Source organism: Phyllobates terribilis, unplaced genomic scaffold (assembly GCF_046119375.1).
Source record: "Phyllobates terribilis strain yellow unplaced genomic scaffold, ASM4611937v1 Scaffold_7__3_contigs__length_470593459, whole genome shotgun sequence".
Taxonomy (NCBI): domain Eukaryota; kingdom Metazoa; phylum Chordata; class Amphibia; order Anura; family Dendrobatidae; genus Phyllobates; species Phyllobates terribilis.
In genome coordinates, this window is record NW_027362767.1 from 251,916,464 (window position 1) to 251,941,479 (window position 25,016).

General features: G+C 48.9%; 2 protein-coding genes across 4 annotated transcripts in view; one reads left to right on the forward strand and one right to left on the reverse strand.

Moving 5' to 3' along the window:
- The window catches only part of STKLD1 (serine/threonine kinase like domain containing 1), a 16,162-nt gene extending 5,471 nt beyond the window's left edge, over positions 1 to 10,691 (reverse strand). For both annotated transcript variants that reach the window (XM_073640252.1, XM_073640253.1), the window contains exons 1-15: positions 10,578 to 10,691; positions 7,573 to 7,781; positions 7,371 to 7,457; positions 7,193 to 7,237; positions 6,575 to 6,649; positions 6,349 to 6,453; positions 5,596 to 5,666; positions 5,013 to 5,128; positions 4,316 to 4,428; positions 4,078 to 4,238; positions 3,757 to 3,887; positions 3,188 to 3,259; positions 2,945 to 3,061; positions 2,324 to 2,461; positions 552 to 680 (exon numbers count right to left, since the gene is read on the reverse strand). In XM_073640252.1, coding sequence (XP_073496353.1) covers positions 552 to 680; positions 2,324 to 2,461; positions 2,945 to 3,061; positions 3,188 to 3,259; positions 3,757 to 3,887; positions 4,078 to 4,238; positions 4,316 to 4,428; positions 5,013 to 5,128; positions 5,596 to 5,666; positions 6,349 to 6,453; positions 6,575 to 6,649; positions 7,193 to 7,237; positions 7,371 to 7,457; positions 7,573 to 7,781; positions 10,578 to 10,629 — 1,621 coding nt within the window. In that variant the 5' untranslated portion in view covers positions 10,630 to 10,691. The remainder of the gene's footprint in view (positions 1 to 551; positions 681 to 2,323; positions 2,462 to 2,944; positions 3,062 to 3,187; positions 3,260 to 3,756; positions 3,888 to 4,077; positions 4,239 to 4,315; positions 4,429 to 5,012; positions 5,129 to 5,595; positions 5,667 to 6,348; positions 6,454 to 6,574; positions 6,650 to 7,192; positions 7,238 to 7,370; positions 7,458 to 7,572; positions 7,782 to 10,577) is intronic.
- Positions 10,659 to 25,016, forward strand: part of SURF4 (surfeit 4) — a 23,052-nt gene continuing 8,694 nt past the window's right edge. The window contains exons 1-4 of one of the 2 annotated variants that reach the window (XM_073640258.1): positions 10,659 to 10,856; positions 20,153 to 20,339; positions 21,151 to 21,227; positions 21,690 to 21,733. In XM_073640258.1, the coding sequence (XP_073496359.1) occupies positions 10,809 to 10,856; positions 20,153 to 20,339; positions 21,151 to 21,227; positions 21,690 to 21,733 (356 nt within the window). In that variant the 5' untranslated portion in view covers positions 10,659 to 10,808. The remainder of the gene's footprint in view (positions 10,857 to 20,152; positions 20,340 to 21,150; positions 21,228 to 21,689; positions 21,734 to 25,016) is intronic. The other variant, XM_073640256.1, reaches the window with a different exon arrangement.

Genomic DNA, 25,016 nt, shown 5'->3' on the forward strand with positions numbered 1-25,016 from the left:
ACACACAAGATTTGGGATGGGGCTACACGGTGCCAAGTGTCGTGAGACAATTCTCTGACACGTCGCATGACCGAAAACATTTGTGCATCCCGTCTGAAATCCGAGGTCACGCGATTAATGCTGATTTGTTGCAAGAGAAAAGCCAAATTGCATGTAACTTACATTGAAACCTATGGCAGCTGATCCGCGTGCAACTTGTGACCCAGGACAAAAAAAAAAAAAGAAGTCACCCTTATAAACATTTACAACTTTTTCACATTTGTAAAAAGTCACAATCTGACACCGCAATCACAATGTGTCGCTCTTCCCTAATAGCGACTACCACTAAGGCCTTATTCAGACGCCCGTTTTTGACCTACGTGTTATATCTTTGATTTTCACAAATAGGACATGTCCCCATTACAGTCTATGGCGCTGTTCACATGTCCGTATTTGATAAAAATCTGATCTAAAACACTGATAGAAATTGGTTAATTATTTTTCGCATACAAGAAAAATGCCAAATCTCCAGTGCAATCCTGTATATAAAAGGTTATTGGGAAAGTCAGTACCAGTCATAGCCAGGGACCATATAAGAGCACAGCAGGACTGACACAGGTCCCTGTCCTCCAGAGATGACTCCATGATGGTCACGAGATCGGAGAGGAAACCTGTCCTCCTCAGCGCCTCCGCGGCCGACTCTAAGAGAAGGGATCAAACAGAAAAACTATCAGATGATGACGGGGTTAAAGAGAAGCCGAAGAGACGATAACGAGAGCAGCGACCCTTCCACCTGTCACATCTGCTTCACTTGGACCTTCACCCCAGACGCGCGGTGTGTGCCGGGCAGTGGATGTACATACGGAGTAGCCCTATTAATGCTGATAACCAGCGGGAATTTCCTTATGGAATTCACAGGAGGTTGCATACGGATTTTTGAAGTAGATAATTTCTGATGGATGTGAAAGGAATGGCAGAAAAGGGATATAGATCATATACTGACGCAGGCGGAGAACCCATCCCGAAATCTGAAGGGTATAAAACACATCCGAACTATTGTGAGCGGGACGCCGGTGTCTACTCCTGCCCCAGACCCCAACCGTTGTGTCACCCAGTGAGGAGATCGAAGGGAAAATGTAACTGAGCCGTCACATACTGTGCCGTAAGATGAAACCCAGATATATACTATATGGAGAAAAGTATGTGCCCCCCACATCCACCTACAGGAGCTTTTCTAACCTCCCCTCCTACACCCATAGACATAATACAGAGTCGCTCCTCTGCAGATATAATGGCTCCCGCTCTTCTGGGAAGGATTTCTCCACGGTTTTGGAGGAGTTTGTGGGAATTTTTGCCCCTTCATCCAGAAGAACATTTGTGGTTTCAGACCCTGGAGATTTGGGGAGGCCGGGCTCACAATCTCTGTTTTTGGATGGGGCTGAGGTCTGGGCTCTGTGCGGCCGCTCATGTTCTTCCCCCCATGTCTTTATGGAGCTTGTGTACTGGGCACAGTCATGGGGAACAGAAAAGGGCGAACCCCAAACTGTTCCCACAAAGCTGAAAGCTACAATTGTCCACAATGTCTTGTGCTGAAGGATTAAGATTCACTGGGACAAAGAGGCCGACCCCTGCTAACAGCCCATAGTATTATCCTCCTCCAGCATCTGTACAGCTGGCACAATACAGTCAGGGGGTAACGGTCTCCTGGAATCACCAAACCCAGACTCCTCCATCAGACGCCGGATAGAGAAGTGTGATCCATCCCTGCACAGAACACATCTCCTCCAGAGTCCAGTGGTGGCGGCTTTACACCACTCCATCCGACACTCATTGTGATTGGTGATGTACGGCTGCATGCAGCTGCTCGGCCATAAAGCTCCCGGTGGGGGCGCCGTGTTTGTGCTGATGTTATACCAGAGGAGGCCTGGAGTCAGCAGTTATGGGGTCAGCAGAGTGGTGGTGACTTTCCTGCCCTCTGCTCCTCAGCACTCAGCCACGAAGTGGAGACCCCCTAACATTACAGTGCGGGGAACAGAGTTGCTGCAGTTCCTATCACTTCTCAATAATACCACTCACAGGTGATGGGGGCAGATTTAAAATGAAGAAACGTCATGAACGGACTTGTTACCCTACTACAGGACCGCGCTGGTATCAGTGAGCTCTGCACCACCGGCCATTATGTCACGTTAGTAAAAGCAGATGGCGGGGCGGTGGGTCGGAGGTTACACACCGGAGGGAAGGGGAAGGAATTTACATATTGGTGGGGCGAGGGGCCGGAGGTTATAACCTGGGAGGAAAGGAGACTAAATTAATAACCTGAGTACAAGATAGATAGATGACCTACCACTAACTGAAATCATCATCATCACACTGAGGACGGCAGACATTAGCTCAGCGTTCTGCGGATAACCCCTCGTTGCTTCCACCAAAGTACTGATGAGATCATCTGTGGACAAGTTCTCATAATCTTCTCGCTCCAGTGCTGAAAACACAGAAGTCACCTGTTGGTTCAGATATTCTCGCCCGCTCTGCCACAAGTGCTCACTATACATTTACAGAACCCTCCGTCTATATTCACATCATGCTTGGAGCCTACATTTGGCACAAATGGTCTCAAAATATCCCATAATTATTCATTCACCCAAAAGAGGCTGAAACAGCGTCCATTAGCCTCGGTAGGCGGATAAATGAGATACAGCGCAGCCTTATGTCATAGGCGTCTTATGTCATCACGGCATATATGGAGGTCTTAGTTATATTTCGGCACTATGTAGGAACGTTCCTAGAACTCTGGTATTTATGGCAGAATGATATGGATCTTTTATTTAGTGACAATTGGAGCAGTATTACTCTCCGCTGCCCTCCTAAAAAAAGGCATGGGACACCCCCCATAAGATAGACTTGGGATTCCCATATGCCTTAATTTACTCCAGCGTCTACTGTTGAGTGAAGCGGACCCCCTTACCTTGTGATATAAGACTCTGCAGCACTTGGCTGCCCTCCCACTGTACCGCGGAGGAGTCTGTGTGCGTCCTCATAGACAGCGATACAAGATGGATTGTGTCTCCTACGTCCAAGGGTCCTGAAAAAGTGGGATCAGGGCTAACAGATCTACAGGGATCGCTCTTGAATAGTATATATGAGTGGTCTTGGGTGCTGCCAGACGCTTTGGGTTTCAAACCCCACTAATGGAGACCCCAAAATTTACCATTATAATTAGCCAGGTGCATCAGGGCTGATAGCTGAGCCTCCTCGTAGTCAAGGTACCTCTGCATGAGCCCTGTAAGAAAAAAACCCCATCAAAACGGTATATAGGAAATGGTAGAGAGACTGAGGACAAAGCTCATAATGAAAGGAGGACACTTCAAAAGGAGTTGAGACTCCCAAAAATAAACTGATCACAGTTGTTCTTACAGTTAGGATCCCAAGGAATCAGCTGTAATCTGTCAGTAAACCTGGCAGCAAGAGTTTAATTATCCTGCAGCGCCTCCACAGGGGAAGAAAAGCATTACATGGTTCCTAGTGTAATCCACAGGTGGCGGGTCCTCCAGAGAGATCTACACTGTATAACTACGGTACACCATACTAGGATCCTCTTATTTTATTTAACATTATAATAGGCTATTTATAAGCCAGACGACCATTTAAAGGGGTTGTAAAGCGCCACTATCATATATATGCAGACACAATGTCATGGGTGCAGCTCAACTCCTGATGTGGATGTGGCTGGCCCTGGGCAACCCCCATAACTATATGTAAATGCTGTATCCTCCTTACCTATTACTTTATCTATACCGCCATCTTTAAACTCATCCAGGACATCAGGTGGCAACGTCATCTTCACGCCAGACAGGGGAGAACCAACCAATGCCAAACACTTAATGATATAAGGCTCACGCAGAACGTCGCTGTGGAGGAAAGGGAATGAACACATCCATGTTAGAGAAGCACGCTGACCAAAAGTGGCACATTGCATTGTGCCTAGTGCAGTGCCCAAGGGGGCAGAGCATTGAGAAGAGAACCCCTCTGTGCCGCACTCCACCCCTCAGACCATGTGAGTATAATATACACATATACACATACAGTCAGTGGACTCACTTTGCACAGGGCCTCTCCTCAGGGTGAATTTTCAGCATCTTCGTCAGCAGCTGTCTCAGCTCCTCTGAGTAACCAACTTTGCCCTGAATTTCCTCCAAATTTTGATGCAAGCACCATGGGTCCATCTTTATCATCTCCAAGAGCGTAGAGACCTCAGCGTCCTGCAATAGGAGACAAATCATTAAATCCTATTATAATGGGAACACAGGACTACAGGCAGAGACCTGACACAACATACCATCTTCATGGACGTCGTCATCAAGTCCAGCAATATACATCCCAAAGACCAGATGTCGGACTTGTCCGTATACTGCAGCTCTAGTGATTCTGGAGCCATGTAGATTTTATACTCTGTGGGGTCAGAGAGGGTTATATCATCTATAGAGAATGTACAGAGCACAGGCTAATATGTGCCTAGGGTCAGACTGCAGTCTTTTTATTCCCTTTTTTATTTTAAACATTATGTCTCAATAAGGTCATAAAAGAGGGAGAGGGGGGATTTCAAGTTATAATATATTATTTTTTTTTATTGCTGACTTCCCCTGTAATTGAGGTCAGCATATTAACCCCAGTTCCAGGGAAAAATTCTCTGTCTTGTCTTTAGCAATCAGTGATCTCCATGCAGCTGCTGATTCAGTGAGGACGTATTATGCCGTCCTCGCAGGTTCATATGCGGACCACCTGGACATATTAAGGCCAGATTCACACTTCTGTGTGTGGTGGTCCGAGTACGGACTGGTAAGAAAACACCAGGAACAAACCTGGCAGCACCGTATATGTCTATGAAGCTGTTGAGTTCAGGTCGGCAGACGCACGGCCGGTCTGTGCATCACAAACCATGACACTCAGATGTGTGAACGAAGCCCGAGACATTAAGCGGTCTACAAGTAGATAGGGGCAGCATGAAGGCGGCCAAGTTTTAGAAGTCCCATTACCGGGATCCACTCTTATTTTCATCCTCATTTCATCTGTCGCCAATGTCTGAGGAACAAAGTCGCTTAGGATGAAGACATTTTCCTCCTTAATGAGGATGTTCCTCGGTTTGAGGTTTCTGTGAAGGAAGAAAATCACATTATGTAACATCGGGAAAAAACACCAACATGGCACAAATAAACACAGATATAAATATACGGAGAGGGTCAAGATCAGCTGTAATGGTGGACAGGCTGGGTCCACCAAAGCAAGACCAATTGAGGGGCAGAGACCGCCATGGAGGACTGTGGTTGTAGTTATGAGGGGTGTGCTACTTAAACTTTTACATTGCCTGCCATTTATCTCTTGTAAGGGGCTGGACGTCACAATTTTTAGCCTCTGGACGTAAACTATGTTGTTTCCATTCCCTGACAGCAAGGAGCGATTGTAAAAGTAATGAATAATTGACACTTACAGATCCGTAACGCCTGCAATGGATATGAAGATGTGCAAGGTGCATGAAATCAGTGTGAAGGGTGGAGATGACCCCTCAGGACTCACCACGTCCCATAATAAAACCCTCCGATCAGGAAAATCAGGATGTACCTGTGCGAACCACGCTGTTTGTGAACATAGATTAGAGCGTCGATGGCCTGACCGAGAAATCTCTGAATGATCTGTAGGTAGGGAACAAAAAGAGGGTAAATTATATAACGTCACGGAGCACTAACGTCAGTCACTACAACACCCAGCATGTCCTGGTATCTGATCACAAACAAACCAAAACACATCTAATCTGGCAAAAGAACGAGCTCAATGACTATTCTCCATCATCGGAGCTATGGGGGGGTCCGAGGCGACAAATGATGTTTGCTCCGGAGATCAGCGGTTAGATGTCACAGGTCATATGTGGGTGTATGGAGCGGCCTCAGGAGCAGCGCCCACTCCTTACATGGCGGGTGCCGACTGCTGCTGTTTAACCACTTAAATGCCATTGTCATCAGGTCGCGCTGACAATCTTCTACCTCCAGCAAAGGAATAAGGTGCGTATCTGGCATTTATGGTGGAGATAACCAGGTCTATAGCCAAACACTTTACACAACCCAAATGCTGGCCCTGACCTCCTCCACACACGTGCACACTTGGTTCGGTGAGCGGGCATGTGCAACACCTCTGGCGGCAGCTTATCTTTCTTGATAACAAAAGGATCAGGCATATTAATCCAACAGCCTGATCCTACATTTTCCTAACATGTGGAAAGTCGGGACATCCCCATACATATTAGGGTCATCTGTTTTTTCCAAAATCAGCAATTTCGCCTATCTTGGACCTAATGTGTTATTTTATTTGTCCCTTCACCTTTTCATTTATTATCTTCCTCTGTCGTCTGTTTTCTTGCACCATTCGCTCCAGGTTCCCACCATCGCAATAATCCATCACCAGGCAAAAAAAGAGGGAGGAGACCTAAAATGAAAAGAATCATCACCATCATCCATCAGTTACTGCAATTGGTGAACAATGGATGTCAATACCATACTATGGACATAGAGATGATCAGACACCACAGTGAGCATATAATACCGACCTTAGGATCCCAAATCATGAAGAACTCCCTATAAGAACAGACATGGGGGTGCTGAAGCTCCAGCAATGACATGGCCTGTATAGAGGGGAGAAAACAGAATATTATCACGTAGACTCTGCACAAGGGCGGCCGGTTCTGGCAACCATTAGTCTGTGAGATCACTGCAGTCCGCGCTAGGAGTGTGTTGTGGGAACGTACACTGACTTATTTTCTATTTTTTTTCCGCTTCATTTTTTTTCCTTGGAAAATTAAAAGAAATCTATATACAGGGTCGTCACTGGAAAAGGGACAAGTTATGGCTCTTGAGTCCCGGTGACAACCCTGTATATATTTTTTTTTCCTTTTAATTTTACATATATTTTAGTCGCTCTATAGGGGAATTGAACCCGTGATCGCTCGATCGCCTGTGCTATATATAATATAACGCTCTCCTATTATGGCCTGTTACACCAAGATGGCGGTGAGGGGCCCATTGCATCACGGTGGGGGCGTCCCAGCAGCCACCTGACATGAGGATCACAATGATGCACAGCGACATCGCATCCAATGATGTGGCATCGCGGCGCACAATGTACTGAGATCACAACATACCAGCCGCCAAATATAAAGGATCTTTACCTCTTTCAGGGCGAGGTTTCCCTCCCGCTCGTCGATACATTCCACCTGTAATATACAGAACATTTAAAGAGATTAATCATTTAAAGGGATATTCACCCTATTATCAATATCAATCAGGGGGTCGTCAGCCCATATTTCCATGGGGTAATATAAGACTGCACATTTTTTGGCTTCTTACCTTTTTAACAGCAAATTTCCTTCCTCCTTCCAGCTCCTCCACCAGACAGGTCACCCCAAAAGCCCCAGCACCCCATTCTTCCAATACCTTTAAGTATAGATGACAGAATATTAGGGTAAGAGGTGATATGACTCCCTGACAGTGGCAGAGCTGTCGCCACGTACAAGCCGATACAAATAATGATGGAAGCTCGTTTTGTTACCTTGTATTTATTCATTCTGTGCCTTAGTTTGAGCCGCATCGGCTTCCATCCGATACTACAGCGTCTGATCTTTACCATGGAAACTGCCAAGGGCGCTAAAGCCTGGGAAGACCCAACCCTCTCATGCTGATTGGAGGGCGTAGAAAGGCTGTGGCCGTTCAAGGCCACACCCCCTCCGTGGCTGATTGGACGGCGCAGTGTTACAACTCCTGTACAAGTGAGAAACACGCATGCGCGTTACGTGCAAAAGCGTTGTGTACGCCTGCGCACTAACGCTAAAATACAGAAAGTGAAATCTGACGTGAAGTTTGGGGCTGTGTGAGCTGTGTACAATGCAGTCATGTATACAATGCAGGACCGGTGCTGTCATGGAGAGACACTTCCCAGTCACTGATTAACCTGCGAAAATCAAATGTAAAAAAATGATCCTGGGACAGGGGCTTCGTGGTCGCAACGCCTCAGTATTTGTGTCTGCCTGAGAGGAGCCCAAAGCGTTATCATTATTTACTGCGCGAGTCTCTATGAACAGCATCAGAGCTATGGTGTTATAGGGCTTATGCAGTATTATCATGTAAAATAACTAATGTTAGAAGAAAACCTGCGAGTCCTGCAGCCCCCACTAATGATACCGAGAGCCTGTGAGTCCTGCTGCCCCCACCAATAATACAGAGAGCCTGTGAGTCCTGCATCCCCCACCAATAATACAGAGAGCCTGTGAGTCCTGCGTCCTCCACAATAATACAGAGAGCCTGCGAGTCCTGCATCCCCCACCAATAATACAGAGAGCCTGTGAGTCCTGCACCCTCCACCAATAATACAGAGCGCCTGTGAGTCCTGCACCCTCCACCAATAATACAGAGAGCCTGTGAGTCCTGCAGCCCCCACTAATGATACCGAGAGCCTGTGAGTCCTGCTGCCCCCACCAATAATACAGAGAGCCTGTGAGTCCTGCATCCCCCACCAATAATACAGAGCCTGTGAGTCCTGCATCCTCCACAATAATACAGAGAGCCTGCGAGTCCTGCACCTCCTACCAATAATACAGAGAGCCTGTGAGTCCTGCACCCTCCACCAATAATACAGAGCGCCTGTGAGTCCTGCACCTCCTACCAATAATACAGAGAGCCTGTGAGTCCTGCACCCTCCACCAATAATACAGAGAGCCTGTGAGTCCTGCACCCTCCACCAATAATACAGAAAGCCTGTGAGTCCTGCATCCCCCACCAATAATACAGAGCCTGTGAGTCCTGCATCCCCCACCAATAATACAGAAAGCCTGTGAGTCCTGCATCCTCCACAATAATACAGAGAGCCTGTGAGTCCTGCATCCCCCACCAATAATACAGAGAGCCTGTGAGTCCTGCATCCCCCACCAATAATACAGAGAGCCTGTGAGTCCTGCAGCCCCCACCAATAATACAGAGAGCCTGTGAGTCCTGCAGCCCCCATCAATAATACAGAGAGCCTGTGAGTCCTGCATCCCCCACCAATTATACATACAGCCCGTGAGTCCTGCATCCCCCACCAATTATACATACAGCCCGTGAGTCCTGCATCCCCCACCAATAATACAGAAAGCCTGTGACTTCTGCATCTCCCTCCCACTAACACAGAAAACCTGTGAGTCCTGCATTCCACTCCCACTAATACAGAGAGCCTGTGAGTCTTGCATCTCCCTCCCACTAATAGAAAGCCTAAGTCCTGCACCCCCTGCCACTAATACAGAAAGCTTGTGAGTCCTGCATCCCCCTCCCACTAATACAGAGAGCCTGTTAGTCCTAGATCACCCTCCCAGTAATACAGAGCCTGTGAGTCCTGTGTCTTCCTCCCACTGATAGAGAGCCTGTGAGTCCTGTTCCAGAATCTCTTTTGGTACTACCCCTGTATCTTTTTTCCTGTAGTGCTGCCCTTGTATCTACCCCTCTACTGCAGTACTGTTGCTGTATCTACCCTTATCCTGTGGTACGCATTCTATGGTACTGTCCCTGTATCTACCCCTTTCCTGTGGTACTGCCCCTGTATCTACCCCTTTCCTGTGGTACTGCCCCTGTATCTACCCCTTTCCTGTGGTACTGTCCCTGTATCTACCCCTGTCCTGTGGTACTGCCCCTGTATCTACCCCTGTCCTGTGATACTGTCCCTGTATCTACACCTGTCCTGTGGTACTGTCCCTGTATTTCCCCTGTCCTGTGGTACTGCCCCTGTATCTACCTCTTTCCTGTGGTACTGCTCCTGTATCTACCCCTGTCCTGTGGTACTGCCCCTGTATCTACCCCTGTCCTGTGGTACTGCCCCTGCCCTGTGGTACTGCCCCTGTATCTACTCCGTCCTGTGGTACTACCCCTGTCCTGTGGTACTGCCCCTGTATCTACCCCTGTCCTGTGGTACTGCCCCGTATCTACCCATGTCTTGTGGTACTGCCCCTGTGTCTACCTCTGTCCTGTGGTACTGCCCCTGTATCTACCCCTGTCATGTGGTATTGCCCCTGTATCTACCCCGTCCTGTGGTACTGCCCCTGTATCTACCCCTGTCCTGTGGTACTGCCCCTGTATCTACCCCATCCTGTGGTACTACCCCTGTATCTACCCCTGTCCTGTGGTACTGCCCCTGTATCTACCCCATCCCGTGGCACTGCCCCTGTATCTACCCCTGTCATGTGGTACTGCCCCTGTATCTACCCCTGTCATGTGGTACTGCCCCTGTATCTACCCCTGTCATGTGGTACTGCCCCTGTATCTATCACTGTCCTGTGGTACTGCCCCTGTATCTACCCCTGTCCTGTGGTACTGCACCTGTCCTGTGGTACTGCCCCTGTATCTACCCCATCCCGTGGCACTGCCCCTGTATCTACCCCTGTCATGTGGTACTGCCCCTGTATCTACCCCTGTCCTGTGGTACTGCCCCTGTATCTACCCTTTCCTGTGGTACTACCCCTTTATCTACCCCTGTCCTGTGGTACTGCCCCTGTATATACCCCTGTCATGTGGTACTGCCCCTGTATCTACCCCTCTTCAGCAGTGGTAGCGCCCGTTTCTCTGGTGTATCATTGCTCCCCATTAGTCCCTCCAGTAGCCGGGTCCCTGTGCCCGCCGGCTGCTCCTCCTCTTCCTCCCTCCCGTGTCACTCCGCCTCCCTGTGTTCGGTCCTTTAAGGCTTGGCCTACGTGGCAGGCCGGGGAGTAGCAGTTGCCGTCCGGGGAGGAGGGGCCGAGAGTCAGCCAGACACCGGCACTGGTCATGGCCAACAACCACATGATGGGCACCGCCGAGGACTTCGCGGATCAGGTGAGACCCCGGCGTCACATCCCGTAGTCTCCCCTGGGCCACAGTCGTGACACAGCACATGGCGCGGCCGGACCGGTGGAGACACATGGAGGGGCCCAGAGACCACTGAGACCAGCCGCCCCCTCAATGCCAGGTGCTGCCCGGGCACTGCTGGCAGCGGTGTAGTGACCTGTGTAGGGAGAGAGAGGCTGGCACCGGTGTAGGGAGAGAGAGGCTGGCACCGGTGTGGTGACTGGTGTAGAGGCTGGCACCGGTGTAGGGAGAGAGAGGCTGGCACCGGTGTGGTGACTGGTGTAGAGGCTGGCACCGGTGTAGGGAGAGAGAGAGGCTGGCACTGGTGGGGTGACTGGTGTAGAGGCTGGCACCGGTGTAGGGAGAGAGAGGCTGGCACCGGTGTGGTGACTGGTGTAGAGGCTGGCACCGGTGTAGGGAGAGAGAGGCTGGCACCGGTGTGGTGACTGGTGTAGAGGCTGGCACCGGTGTAGGGAGAGAGAGAGGCTGGCACTGGTGGGGTGACTGGTATAGAGGCTGGCACCGGTGTAGGGAGAGAGAGGCTGGCACCGGTGTGGTGACTGGTGTAGAGGCTGGCACCGGTGTAGGGAGAGAGAGAGGCTGGCACTGGTGGGGTGACTGGTGTAGAGGCTGGCACCGGTGTAGGGAGAGAGAGGCTGGCACCGGTGTGGTGACTGGTGTAGAGGCTGGCACCGGTGTAGGGAGAGAGAGAGGCTGGCACTGGTGGGGTGACTGGTGTAGAGGCTGGCACCGGTGTAGGGAGAGAGAGAGGCTGGCACTGGTGGGGTGACTGGTGTAGAGGCTGGCACCGGTGTAGGGAGAGAGAGGCTGGCACCGGTGTGGTGACTGGTGTAGAGGCTGGCACCGGTGTAGGGAGAGAGAGAGGCTGGCACTGGTGGGGTGACTGGTGTAGAGGCTGGCACCGGTGTAGGGAGAGAGAGAGGCTGGCACTGGTGGGGTGACTGGTGTAGAGGCTGGCACCGGTGTAGGGAGAGAGAGGCTGGCACCGGTGTGGTGACTGGTGTAGAGGCTGGCACCGGTGTAGGGAGAGAGAGAGGCTGGCACTGGTGGGGTGACTGGTGTAGAGGCTGGCACCGGTGTAGGGAGAGAGAGGCTGGCACCGGTGTGGTGACTGGTGTAGAGGCTGGCACCGGTGTAGGGAGAGAGAGGCTGGCACCGGTGTGGTGACTGGTGTAGAGGCTGGCACCGGTGTAGGGAGAGAGAGAGGCTGGCACTGGTGGGGTGACTGGTATAGAGGCTGGCACCGGTGTAGGGAGAGAGAGGCTGGCACCGGTGTGGTGACTGGTATAGAGGCTGGCACCGGTGTAGGGACTGAGAGGCTGGCACCGGTGTAGGGAGAGAGAGGCTGGCACCGGTGTGGTGACTGGTGTAGAGGCTGGCACCGGTGTAGGGAGAGAGAGGCTGGCACCGGTGTGGTGACTGGTGTAGAGGCTGGCACTGGTGGGGTGACTGGTGTAGAGGCTGGCACCGGTGTAGGGAGAGAGAGGCTGGCACCGGTGTAGGGAGAGAGAGGCTGGCACCGGTGTGGTGACTGGTATAGAGGCTGGCACCGGTGTAGGGACTGAGAGGCTGGCACCGGTGTAGGGAGAGAGAGGCTGGCACCGGTGTGGTGACTGGTGTAGAGGCTGGCACTGGTGGGGTGACTGGTGTAGAGGCTGGCACCGGTGTAGGGAGAGAGAGGCTGGCACCGGTGTAGGGAGAGAGAGGCTGGCACCGGTGTGGTGACTGGTGTAGAGGCTGGCACTGGTGTGGTGACTGGTGTAGAGGCTGGCACCGGTGTAGGGAGAGAGAGGCTGGCACCGGTGTGGTGACTGGTATAGAGGCTGGCACCGGTGTAGGGACTGAGAGGCTGGCACCGGTGTAGGGAGAGAGAGGCTGGCATCGGTGTGGTGACTGGTGTAGAGGCTGGCACCGGTGTGGTGACTGGTGTAGAGGCTGGCACCGGTGTAGGGAGAGAGAGAGGCTGGCACTGGTGGGGTGACTGGTGTAGAGGCTGGCACCGGTGTAGGGAGAGAGAGGCTGGCACCGGTGTAGGGACTGAGAGGCTGGCACCGGTGTAGGGACTGAGAGGCTGGCACCGGTGTAGGGAGAGAGAGGCTGGCACCGGTGTGGTGACTGGTGTAGAGGCTGGCACCGGTGTAGGGAGAGAGAGGCTGGCACCGGTGTGGTGACTGGTGTAGAGGCTGGCACCGGTGTAGGGAGAGAGAGAGGCTGGCACTGGTGGGGTGACTGGTGTAGAGGCTGGCACCGGTGTAGGGAGAGAGAGAGGCTGGCACTGGTGGGGTGACTGGTGTAGAGGCTGGCACCGGTGTAGGGAGTGAGAGGCTGGCACTGGTGTGGTGACTGGTATAGAGGCTGGCACCGGTGTGGTGACTGGTATAGAGGCTGGCACCGGTGTAGGGACTGAGAGGCTGGCACCGGTGTAGGGAGAGAGAGGCTGGCACCGGTGTGGTGACTGGTGTAGAGGCTGGCACCGGTGTAGGGAGAGAGAGGCTGGCATCGGTGTAGGGAGAGAGAGAGGCTGGCACTGGTGGGGTGACTGGTATAGAGGCTGGCACTGGTGTAGGGAGAGAGAGAGACTGGCACCGGTGTAGGGAGAGAGAGAGACTGGCACCGGTGTGGTGACTGGTATAGAGACTGGCACTGGTGTAGGGAGAGAGAGGCTGGCACCGGTGTAGGGAGTGAGAGGCTGGCACCAGTGTGGTGACTGGTATAGAGGCTGGCACCGGTGTAGGGAGAGAGAGGCTGGCACCGGTGTGGTGACTGGTGTAGAGGCTGGCACTGGTGTAGGGAGAGAGATAGGCTGGCACCGGTGGGGTGACTGGTGGAGAGGCTGGCACCGGTGGGGTGACTGGCGTAGGGGGAGAGAGAGAGGCTGGCACCAGTAGCATGTTTTGGTCGCAGGCAGGATGGCATCCCCGGAGACACTATCCAGCTGCAACATTTACTGATCGGGACTGGTATTGTATAGTGGCGAGACAGTGACTGCCAGCCTGGTCCTCACACCCTGTTATTGCCCATTCTAGTGACTGGGCACAGAGCCTGGCACATAATGTAAACTTTACGCCCGCCATCTTTTCTGAAGTCTGTGTCGTATGTATTGAGCTACAGTCTTTGTTGCGGAGGTTGGTAACCTATCGGACCTGACTAATATCTGCTGCTAGGTTGGCATTTGCTGGTGACTAGGTCCTGACTGCAGGGTGCGGACACTTAGAGGTCACCATTGGCTCTAAGTCTGGCACCTTATAATGACGCGCGGGTGTCACTCTCTCCTCGTTCACACCATGCAGTGACTCACAGTTGGCAGCATCGTTGTAGATTATTCCTTGTTTCTCACTGTGTGCCAGTCACCACAGCTGTACCCGGGGTCACATTTTCTTGCCCTCCAGGTAGCTTAGTGCGCATTGTGCCATCTTATGGGATGAAGAGCTGAGACTGAGCCGGTAGCCGTGTCATACCCTCTGCCGAGGAGCACCTCTCTGTGCCAAGGTTGTGCGTCCCATCTTTAGATACAATGGGCAGATTCTAAAGTGAGGAATTGGCAAATAATTTGTCCAGTGTTTTGGCTGGGCATTCAAGTGTGTACGTAGTGCCCGGCCTCCTGCGTGTATCATCAGGATAACTGTTTATGGGCTGAGCGCCACATTTGTGTATAGGGCACCATTAGATTGATGTGGGTCTGTTACCCGGGCACCAGTGGGCATCCAAGGATCGATGTGTATATTACCAGGGCATCACTGGGGGCAGTATACGAACATTGGCACATGTAGCGACTGTCATAATTGAGTGCAATATGAGCGCAAAAAAATAGGGCATGTTTGGGAATAGATCTGGGCATAGCAAGTACAAACTCGCCGACTAGTCTTGTACTTGATGCCATCCACATTTGGAGTATTGGCAGCAGTGTATATAACGTACCACCGGTTATAGTCTCCGGGCACATACGAGTACAATGGTGGGTATATTATCTGGGCAGTGCCCTCTGTAGAATATCAGACTATTACTAGATATGAGCATAGATGGGCATCAGTTGGGTATTAGGGCAGTGCTATATTGGTGGGAGTATAAGGGCATGGGTGGGCATTGTTTCTGCCCCATTAGTTGGCATAGTGGGCATCTCTCCATATGGTAGCATTAATACACGCTCCTGTCAGTACTGGCACGCTCCTTACATCCCGTGCCAGGCTAAGGCTCTGCCTGGCACCTAACACTTGTCTGTACCCGTCCTGTCTCGGACTGGTCGTTGGGTGTACTTAATTACCCGCATAGAAATGTTTTCAGTAATTGTACGTCTGGGCAGATTGATACCTTGGCACACGTCAGGGCGCTGGGTACGACCTTGACAATGTTTACTGCTGATGCAAGCCATGAGACATTGGTAGCTTAAATGGGGGGATGCTGAATCCGTGATCTTCATAGTCCACGCTGATCTTGGACCACCGCTGGGCTTGTCCCAATAATGGAAGTTTCTTAGCCGTGCCTAAGAGGTCTCGTCTCTGCCATCCTGGAAACCAGTAATGTTAAATGGGTATTCCCAGATACGGCAGAAGGAGAACTGCCCAGCCCTAGGGATGTTACCGATCGGGGGTCTGGTTCCTACCTGTGGCTCTCATAGAACATGTCGATCTCAAGTGACAATGTAGTTGGCTGGATGTCAGTGAAGCAAAGGCGGGCACCATACCCGTCCTGCAGATATGCCATAAACAATGCAATTGGGAATACCCCTTTAATTTTTCTACTGCTATTAGACCCAGTGATCCGCTGTGATCTGTGAAGGATCCTGCCACCAATCTCCCCACAGCGCCTCCATTGGAGGAATATCATATTACACCATGATGACTATCCATGTGTAGTTCACTAATCCGGAAGGTAAATCTGCAGCATTTCCGCTATGTGTGAACGTACTCTGGACGCAGGTTAATCCCCCTTTTAGGCCGAAGACTCGACCACAGTGGTAGAAGTCCGGACCCTTCCCAGCCGAGGTTCTCCGGACTTTTCTGTGAAGGGCTGGTGGGGGGTTAAATCGTCTGTCACCACATATTTATCTGCGCTGCCGCTCGGCAGATGTTCATCATAGCAGTTTCCTGGAAACCCACTGACTCACGATCTCGCACGCGGCGTTAATGAGACTCTTTCTAACACTCGTTCCCATAGAGAGCGGCAGATGGCGAAGTTGGGGATCCGGGATGGGCCGTGTGAGGGCCGGAGCCGGTAAGATAGGACTCGCGGGGCCGCCTGGTCCTGATGACCATCAACCCCCTTCCCTAAATTTTTTTGCACGTTTTTCTCTTTCTTCTTCCAAGAGTCACAACTTTTTAATTTTTCGGTCCACGTTGCTGTACGTTGTTGGCGGGATACACTGTAGCTATGATTGACACCATTCACTCTACCGTATAATGTACCGGAAAATGGGAATAAAATTCCAATTCTGCCTTTGTTTTTTGCCGATCATTCTACAGTGACCTCTTTCTCCAGGTGGGGGCGATTGCGGCCGTACCAAACCTATGTAGAGTTGTTGGTTTGTTGTTTTTTTTTGTTTGTTTTTTATCCATTTAAAAAAAAAAAAAATCAGAAATGTAAAAAAAAAAAGTTTTGTCTTTATTTTCTGAGAGTCATAACTGTTTTGTTTCTCCCTCCATGGCGCTGTGTGACGGCTTGCTTTTTGCCCAGCGAGATATAGTTTTGATTGATGCCAGTTTGGGTACATGCGATGCTTTGATTTCTGTTTTTTTGGGAGGTGTATGGCATCCAGAAAGAGGTAATTCTGGCAGTTCAGGGCTTTTTTGCTTTTATGGGTTAAATCGCTCTATAATTTGATAGGACTTTAGTGGATGGAATAGATAGATGGATAGTATTAAACCTGTGATCGTTTAATCGCTTGTACGGTATACTGCAATCCCACAGGATATACCGAAAATCTCCATCCCCTATGAAGGCCGGCCTTGGCTGGGATATAAAGGAATACCAATATGGCCACCTATAGGGGTCCGATGAGTGATTGGATTGACACCCAGGTAGGATCGCGCCTTACATGCTTCTGTTGAAGATTGACAGCAGCATTGACGTAGCTAAACAGCAGCAATCGTTGCTAGCTCTGGTCGCAGCTTTATAAGATCTCACTAACTGCACCCGGTGTGTGACAGTCAAGCACTTCACACATCGGGAAGAGTTTAAAGGGGCTGTCCTGTTTAGAAACTCAATTTCTCACCCCTTTAGGAGTATAATAGAGGGGGGCCTTGTATTCTGGATCCTCATCTTCTGGACCAAGGTAGAGCATTTAATAAGGGCACCCCTCTCTCTGGAGGACCCGTCCTGTCCTGCTCTAGGCGCCTTGTAATTCTTCATGTTCCCCAGTGGTGGCGCTGCAGAACAGAGAGCCCCTTTTTATGTGGCTTTACCGACATCTATCGATGTCATGCATCCCACCCTATGTAATCGTGCTGGGATCTCCTAAGCCTAGAGCCCACCCTTTCAACCCATTCCATCCAATGCTGGGCTGCATTCTTACACTTTCTCTGTTCTCTTCCTCCAGGCAGCAGCGGTCAGTATTAGAGGCCACCCGGCACTAAGTATTCGAGCCTGCCGCATGCCGAGTGTGTGTCCTATCCATAGACTGCGGATGGAAATGGCCTGAGCCTTGTCCCGGCCCTGGCCTTGAAGTGGAGCCGATTGTGCTGGAGTGATGATATAACGTGCACTTCCCTCTCTATCTACTACGGGCGCATTCCCCAGTGTTCCTGATAATATATCATGCATATACAGTACAGACCAAAAGTTTGGACACACCTTCTCATTTAAAGATTTTTCTGTATTTTCATGACTATGAAAATTTTTCATTCACACTGAAGGCATCAAAACTATGAATTAACACATGTGGAATTATATACTTAACAAAAAAGTGTGAAACAACTGAAAATATGTCTTCTATTCTAGGTTCTTCAAAGTAGCCACCTTTTGCTTTGATGACTGCTTTGCACACTCTTGGCATTCTCTTGATGAGCTTCAAGAGGTAGTCACCGGAAATGGTCTTCCAACAATCTTGAAGGAGTTCCCAGAGATGCTTAGCACTTGTTGGCCCTTTTGCCTTCACTCTGCGGTCCTGCTCACCCCAAACCATCTCGATTGGGTTCAGGTCTGGTGACTGTGGAGGCCAGGTCATCTGGCTTAGCACCCCATCACTATCCTTCTTGGTCAAATAGCCCTTACACAGCCTGGAGGTGTGTTTGGGGTCATTGTCCTGTTGAAAAATAAATGATGGTCCAACTAAACGCAAACCGGATGGAATAGCATGCTGCTGCAAGATGCTGTGGTAGCCATGCTGCTTCAGTATGCCTTCAATTTTGAATAAATCCCCAACAGTATCACCAGCAAAGCACCCCCACACCATCACACCTCCTCCTCCATGCTTCACGGTGGGAACCAGGCATGTAGAGTCCATCCGTTCACCTTTTCTGCATCGCACAAAGACACGGTGGTTGGAACCAAAGATCTCAAATTTGGACTCATCAGACAAAGCACAGATTTCCACTGGTCTAATGTCCATTCCTTGTGTTCTTTAGCCCAAAGAAGTCTCTTCTGCTTGTTGCCTGTTCTTAGCTGTGGTTTCCTAGCAGCTATTTTACCATGAAGGCCTGCTGCACAAAGTCTCCTCTTAACAGTTGTTGTAGAGATGTGTTTACTGCTAGAACTCTGTGTGGCATTGACCTGGTCTCTAATCTGAGCTGCTGTTAACCCGCGATTTCTGAGGCTGGTGACTCGGATAAACTTATCCTCAGAAGCAGAGGTGACTCTTGGTCTTCCTTTCCTGGGGCGGTCCTCATGTGAGCCAGTTTCTTTGTAGCGCTTGATGGTTTTTGCAACTGCACTTGGGGACACATTCAAAGTTTTCCCAATTTTTCGGACTGACTGACCTTCATTTCTTAAAGTAATGATGGTGACTCGTTTTTCTTTACTTAGCTGCTTTTTTCTTGCCATAATACAAATTCTAACAGTCTATTCAGTAGGACTATCAGCTGTGTATCCACCAGACTTCTGCACAACACAACTGATTGTCCCAACCCCATTTATAAGGCAAGAAATCCCACTTATTAAACCTGACAGGGCACACCTGTGAAGTGAAAACCATTTCCGGTGACTACCTCTTGAAGCTCATCAAGAGAATGCCAAGAGTGTGCAAAGCAGTCATCAAAGCAAAAGGTGGATACTTTGAAGAACCTAGAATATAAGACGTAGTTTCAGTTGTTTCACACCTTTTTGTTAAGTATATAATTCCACATGTGTTAATTCATAGTTTTGATGCCTTCAGTGTGAATGTACAATTTTCATAGTCATGAAAATACAGAAAAATCTTTAAATGAGAAGGTGTGTCCAAACTTTTAGTCTGTACTGTACTTACCAGGCCGATTCCAAGCTGCATGTGCACCATGTAGGGGGTCTTAAGGGGGTTGTCAGAGATTGCGCACGGATGTGGCCAGTGTGTGGTGTTACAGCTTGACCTTATTTTTTTATTTTTTTTGATCTCGGACAACTCCTTTAAATTTCTTGTATATTTTTACACCATTTAATCTACAATAATGTGTTTTAGAGACGACGGTTTGACATCAGTCCCCCCTCCCCTCCAGGTTTCAAACTTACTGACTGTTTCCATTTTGTTTCCATGTAAGGGAGGGGTACGGCGCACACTGCACGCCTGGTGTTAATAATCCGCTATATTATACTCTGGTGTCACGGCCTGGCATGTTCTCACTGGGTAACGTGAATCTCCGCTTTCATTGCCGCCGTTTAACCCTTTGTGGTGCAGTTGCTTGCAGTGGGTGTGCATGCATGTCTATATACCGTGGTTGTTGTTTTCTTGGGGTCAGACTAGTATATACAGGCAGCATTGCCTGATCTCGCCCCCTCCCGATCACCTGTAGACTTTGCTCTGCCCCATGCGGACATTACTAGTGTGAGTAAAGGTCGGGCTTCTCTCTGCTTCCATATGGATTAACCCTGTAAATCCGAACTCTTCCTCCCAGGCCTGGGGGAGGGGGTGGAGAATGAAGCGCACGGCTCCGATCCAGAAATGATCTCCTGCTGTCATGTGCCTTCCCCCACACAGAGACGTTTGCATGCTGGTCCTAGATCTGGGGATCGCTGATCTGCTGTGTGTATGAGGATGTTGTATGGATCCAAATAACAGGCCCTTCTGGATTTACATGGCGTCTCCCTGGCATGGCTGGACAGATTCTAACTATGCGACTAATCCTCTTTTCTGCCTGCAGTTCCTGCGGGTGACAAAGCAGTACCTGCCGCACATTGCTCGTCTCTGCCTCATCAGCACCTTCCTGGAGGATGGCATCCGCATGTGGTTCCAGTGGAGCGAGCAGCGGGATTACATCGAGGCCACCTGGAGCTGCGGCTACGTCTTGGCCACCGTCTTCGTCCTCATTAACTTGATAGGGCAGCTGGGTGAGTCTGACGGTGGTGTAAATATCTCTGGGGCATGGAGACCGAAGACCTAATATTAAAGGGGTGTTCCTTGGTGTAAATATCTCTGGGGCATGGAAACCTAATATTAAAGGGGTGTTCCTCGCTGACTGCTCCGCTCTATTTATTATCTACGGGACTACCGGAGATGGTGGAAGACAGCATTCGGCTTTCTCAGACGATGGGTAAAGCTGAAGCACATGTGCACGTCTACCTCTTTATTCCGTCGGGACGTTTCAGGTCCTCATTATTGGAATCTGTGGGGGGGGGGGGGGGATCAGCAAGGTGATAACCCAAGATGTTGATGGTAACCCTTTAAACTTGGGAAGAAAAAAATACAGCTACAAGGTTGAATCCCTTGCAGCCGGTCAGGACGTGCTGCACCATTCTCCGCAGCCTGTAGTCTCCCAACACATTAGCAGGGGAGTGGCGGAGATTCGTCAGTGCTTCCCTCCTAATATATAAGGGTCTCGTAGGTGTTTCCCCAATGCATGTCACCGTATAGACATGCGTCTGCCATTTATGCACCAAGTAAATAAAAGTATATTGCATAAGGAATGGCATTTGCTGCATTTCTTTGTATACCGTCAAAAGAAAAAAAAAGACACATACCAGCCCGGCATATGCCAAAACACTCTTTTGGAACCATGGTCCAGGCATACGTTAAAGAATGGAGCAGAAGACCCTTTAATACAAGTGAAAGTTCTTTATAGATGAGATCACTGGTGTTTCTGTTCTCTGTTCGTATTGATTACTGATCAGTTCGTTATTAATCCGTATCGTTATCTTCCAGGCGGCTGCATCCTGGTCCTGAGCCGGAACTTTGTACAGTACGCCTGCTTCGGTCTGTTTGGGATCATAGCCATGCAGGTGAGAACCTATACGGGAAGATGGAGAATTGGCACCATCCCAAACGCTCTTGCTTGGGCATAAGCATTTGTTATTGGCACGTGGCCCAGAAGTGCAGCAAATTGCGGCTATTTGACAATGGAGATTTTCGGTGTGCAGCATAGACGTGAATTTTATGTGCCTCATCTGTACATTACTTAACAGAGTTCACAGCACACAACCACTGCGTATGTGGGCACCCAGGTGCCAGTGGATCTTGTGGTCTGTCTGGGGATGTCCAGCTGTTCGGACCCTGAGTGCAGTGATCTTTCCGTTCTAGGTTGCATCCTAGACTATAATAACCCATTAATTTTAGGGTTAATTGGGTACCAGCAGTCAGACCCCCACTGATCATACATCATATGTTGCTGATGGGGAAACCCTTATGTGTATGTATCCACAAGATGTACAGCTCTGTGTAATCCGTGTTTTCTTCCTCCTCAGACGATTGCGTACAGTATTCTATGGGATCTGAAATTTTTAATGAGGTAGGTGCATCCATTTCTCCTAGGATATACCTGTCAACCCCCCCCATATATTTTCTCCACCTTCCATATGTACAATCATCTCTTATAGAGATTCTGTGATATGGGCATTCACCACCAGAGCTGTCAGTGGTTGTTATTCAGCTTTCTGAGAACCCTGAGTGGCAGCTCTGCTTAGTTATGCCATGTATACACGTGTACGTACATAAACAAGGAACACGTGTTCAGGGGGTATCGCTGTTTTGTTGTAGGTTCCCAGCGGCACAAATTACTATGCACCATACATTGTTCTGATCGCATCCTTCTAACCTTCTGTCTGAGTTTTAGGCCACAGATCGGACAAAGGCCAGTGGGGCGAAATAGTGGGGAAAAAGATGCAATTAGGGGTCAAAACTTGTATATATTTTTATTATGGTGATGTGAAAGTGTTTGCACCCTTCCTGATTTCTTATTCTTTTGCATGTTTGTCACACTTAAATGTTTCAGGTCACAAAACAAATGTAAAAATTATACAAAGATAACACAATCACAAAATGCCGTTTTTAAATAAAGATCTTTATTATTAAGGGAAAAAAAAATCCAAACCTACAGGGCCCTGTATGACAAATTGATTGTGCCCTAAACCTAATCACTGATGGGGCCGCCCTTAGCAGCAACAACTGCAATCAAGCGTTTGCAATAACTGGCAATGAGTCTTTTACAACGCTCTAGAGGAATCTTGGGCACTAATCTTTGCAAAATTGTTGTAATTCAGCCACATTGGAGGGTTTCTGAGCATGAACCACCTTTTTAAGGTCATGCCACTGCATCGCAATCGGATTAAGGTCAGGACTTTGACTAGGCAACTCAAGTCTTACATTTTGTTTTTCTTAAGCCATTCAGAGGTGGACTTGCTGGTGTGTTTTGGATCATTGTCCTGCTGCATAACCCAAGTGTGCTTCAGCTTGAGGTCACGGACAGATGGCCGGACATTCTCCTTCAGGATTTTTTGGTAAACGGCAGAATTCATGGTTTCATTTACCACACCAAGTCTTCCAGGTCCTGAAGCAGCAAAACAGCCCCAGACCATCACACAACCACCACCATATTTTACTGTTGGTATGATGTTCCTTTTCTGAAATGCTGTTACTTCTACGACAGATGTAATGGGACATACACCTTCCAAAAAGTTCAACTTTTCCACAGAGCATTCTCCCAAAGACTTGGAGATCATAAAGATGTTTTCTGGCAAAACTGAGACGAGCCTTTATGTTCTTTTTGCTCAGCAGTCTATTTCGTCTTGGAACTCTGCCATGCATGCCATTTTTGCCCAGTCTCTTTCTTATGGTGGAGTCATGAACACTGACCTTAACTGAGGCAAGTGAGGCCTGCTGTTCTTTGGATGTTGTTGTGGGGTCTTTTGTGACCTCTTGGATGAGTCGTCACTGTGTTCTTGGGGTAATTTTGGTCGGCCGGCCACTTCTGGGAAGGTTCACCACTGTTCCATGTTTTTGCCATTTGTGGATAATGGCTCTCACTGTGGTTCACAGCAGTCCTAATGCTTTAGGAATGGCTTTATCAACTTTTCCAGACTAATAGATCTCAATTACTTTGTTTCTCATTTGTTCCTCAATTTCTTTGGATCGCAGCATGATGTCTAGCTTTTGAGGATCTTTTGGTCTACTTCACTTTGTCAGGCAGGTTCTATTTAAGTGATTTCTTGATTGAGAACAGGTGTGGCAGTAATCAGGCTTGTGTGTGGCTATTGAAAGTGAACTCCGCTTCCCAAAGATGTTTTAAGGGGGGGGAGGCAATCACTTTTCACAGGGCCCTGTAGGTTTGGATTTCTTTTTTTTCCTTAATAAAGACCTTCATTTAAAAACTGCATTTTGTGTTATCTTTGTCTAATATTTACATGTTTTGTTTTGTGATCTGAAACATTGAAGTGTGACAAACATGCAAAAGAATAAGAAATCAGGAAGGGGGCAAACATTTTATCACACCAGTGTATATGTGTGAGGGAAAAAAAAAATGAGGTAGCACAAGCAAAGACAAAGTGCATTTGGTAGGTTCCAGCCTGCAGGTTGCAGCCCAGTAACCTAATATTATACATGCAGAACACTGTAGGAATATCAAACTTGAACAAACTTTTAATTTTGACAATTTTATTTTTTATTACGGTGAATTTAATTTTTTTAGTCTCTCTTTGGGTGGATTGGAATCTGCGATTGTTTGTTTGCGTGCACATAGCCATAATCTCCTATGAAGTCCAGCTACATCGGCCATCCTGGGCTTGCGATGGGCACTGGGATGACATGCTACCAGTGCTGTGCTACAAAAATGTCGCTGTGACAGATTGACTGTAGCACTTAGAATAACCGTCATTTTAATTTCTGTTAAATCAATGGTACACATGAAAATAAGAAACCTTGTAATATATCTTTTATTAAAGAAATCAGTTTTTCTTCTCCTGGACTGATCTTTAATTCTCAATTCATGTGTAAAATCTGTGTTCGGTGAAGACAGATTATCACATTACTGAGGGAGAAGATGACAGTTGGTGCTCATCAAGTTCTATGGAGGAGGGAGGAGCTAGAGGCTGACACAGATGTTCTGGTGAAATGACAGTCTGACAGTTATCCATAGAATTTTATGAGCACCAACTGTGATCTCCTATTTCTGTAATGGGAAAGTCTGTCTTCACTGTCTACAGATTTTACCTCCGAATTGCGAATTTTGAGGATTAATGATCAGTCCGGGATCAGAAGGAAGCAGATTTCCTTAATAAAATATATTACAAAGTTTATTACTTTTACGTGTACCATTGATTTTATAAGAAGAGAGAAAAAAAAAAAAAATAAAAAAAATAAAACTGCGGTTATTCTTTAACCCCTTTCTGACATGAGGCGTAATAATACGCCCCTGTGCCCTGGGCCTTGATGACCAGGTACGTATTATTACATCTCACCGATTCTGACAGCTGACACTCTGTTCCAGGAGCGGTGGCCGCATCGCCCCTGCACTTTAACCCCCTAAATGCTGCAATCGCAACATTTAGCGAGCAGAGAGACCAAAGTCCCTCTACTCTTGGATCGGAGACCCCGCAACGTCATCGCGAGGTCCCAATAGTTGCCATGGTGACGCGGATGTCGACGACATCCGCGTCACCAGGCGCTAGCAAGTTAGTTTGATCTTGCGCTGTGCATGATAAAACATGCTTGCTTGCTTGCTGTGCAGCGCTGACAGCCCGCATAGCATAGGGGTGCTCCTGCATCCCTATGCTATATAAGCGATCAGCCTGCAAAAA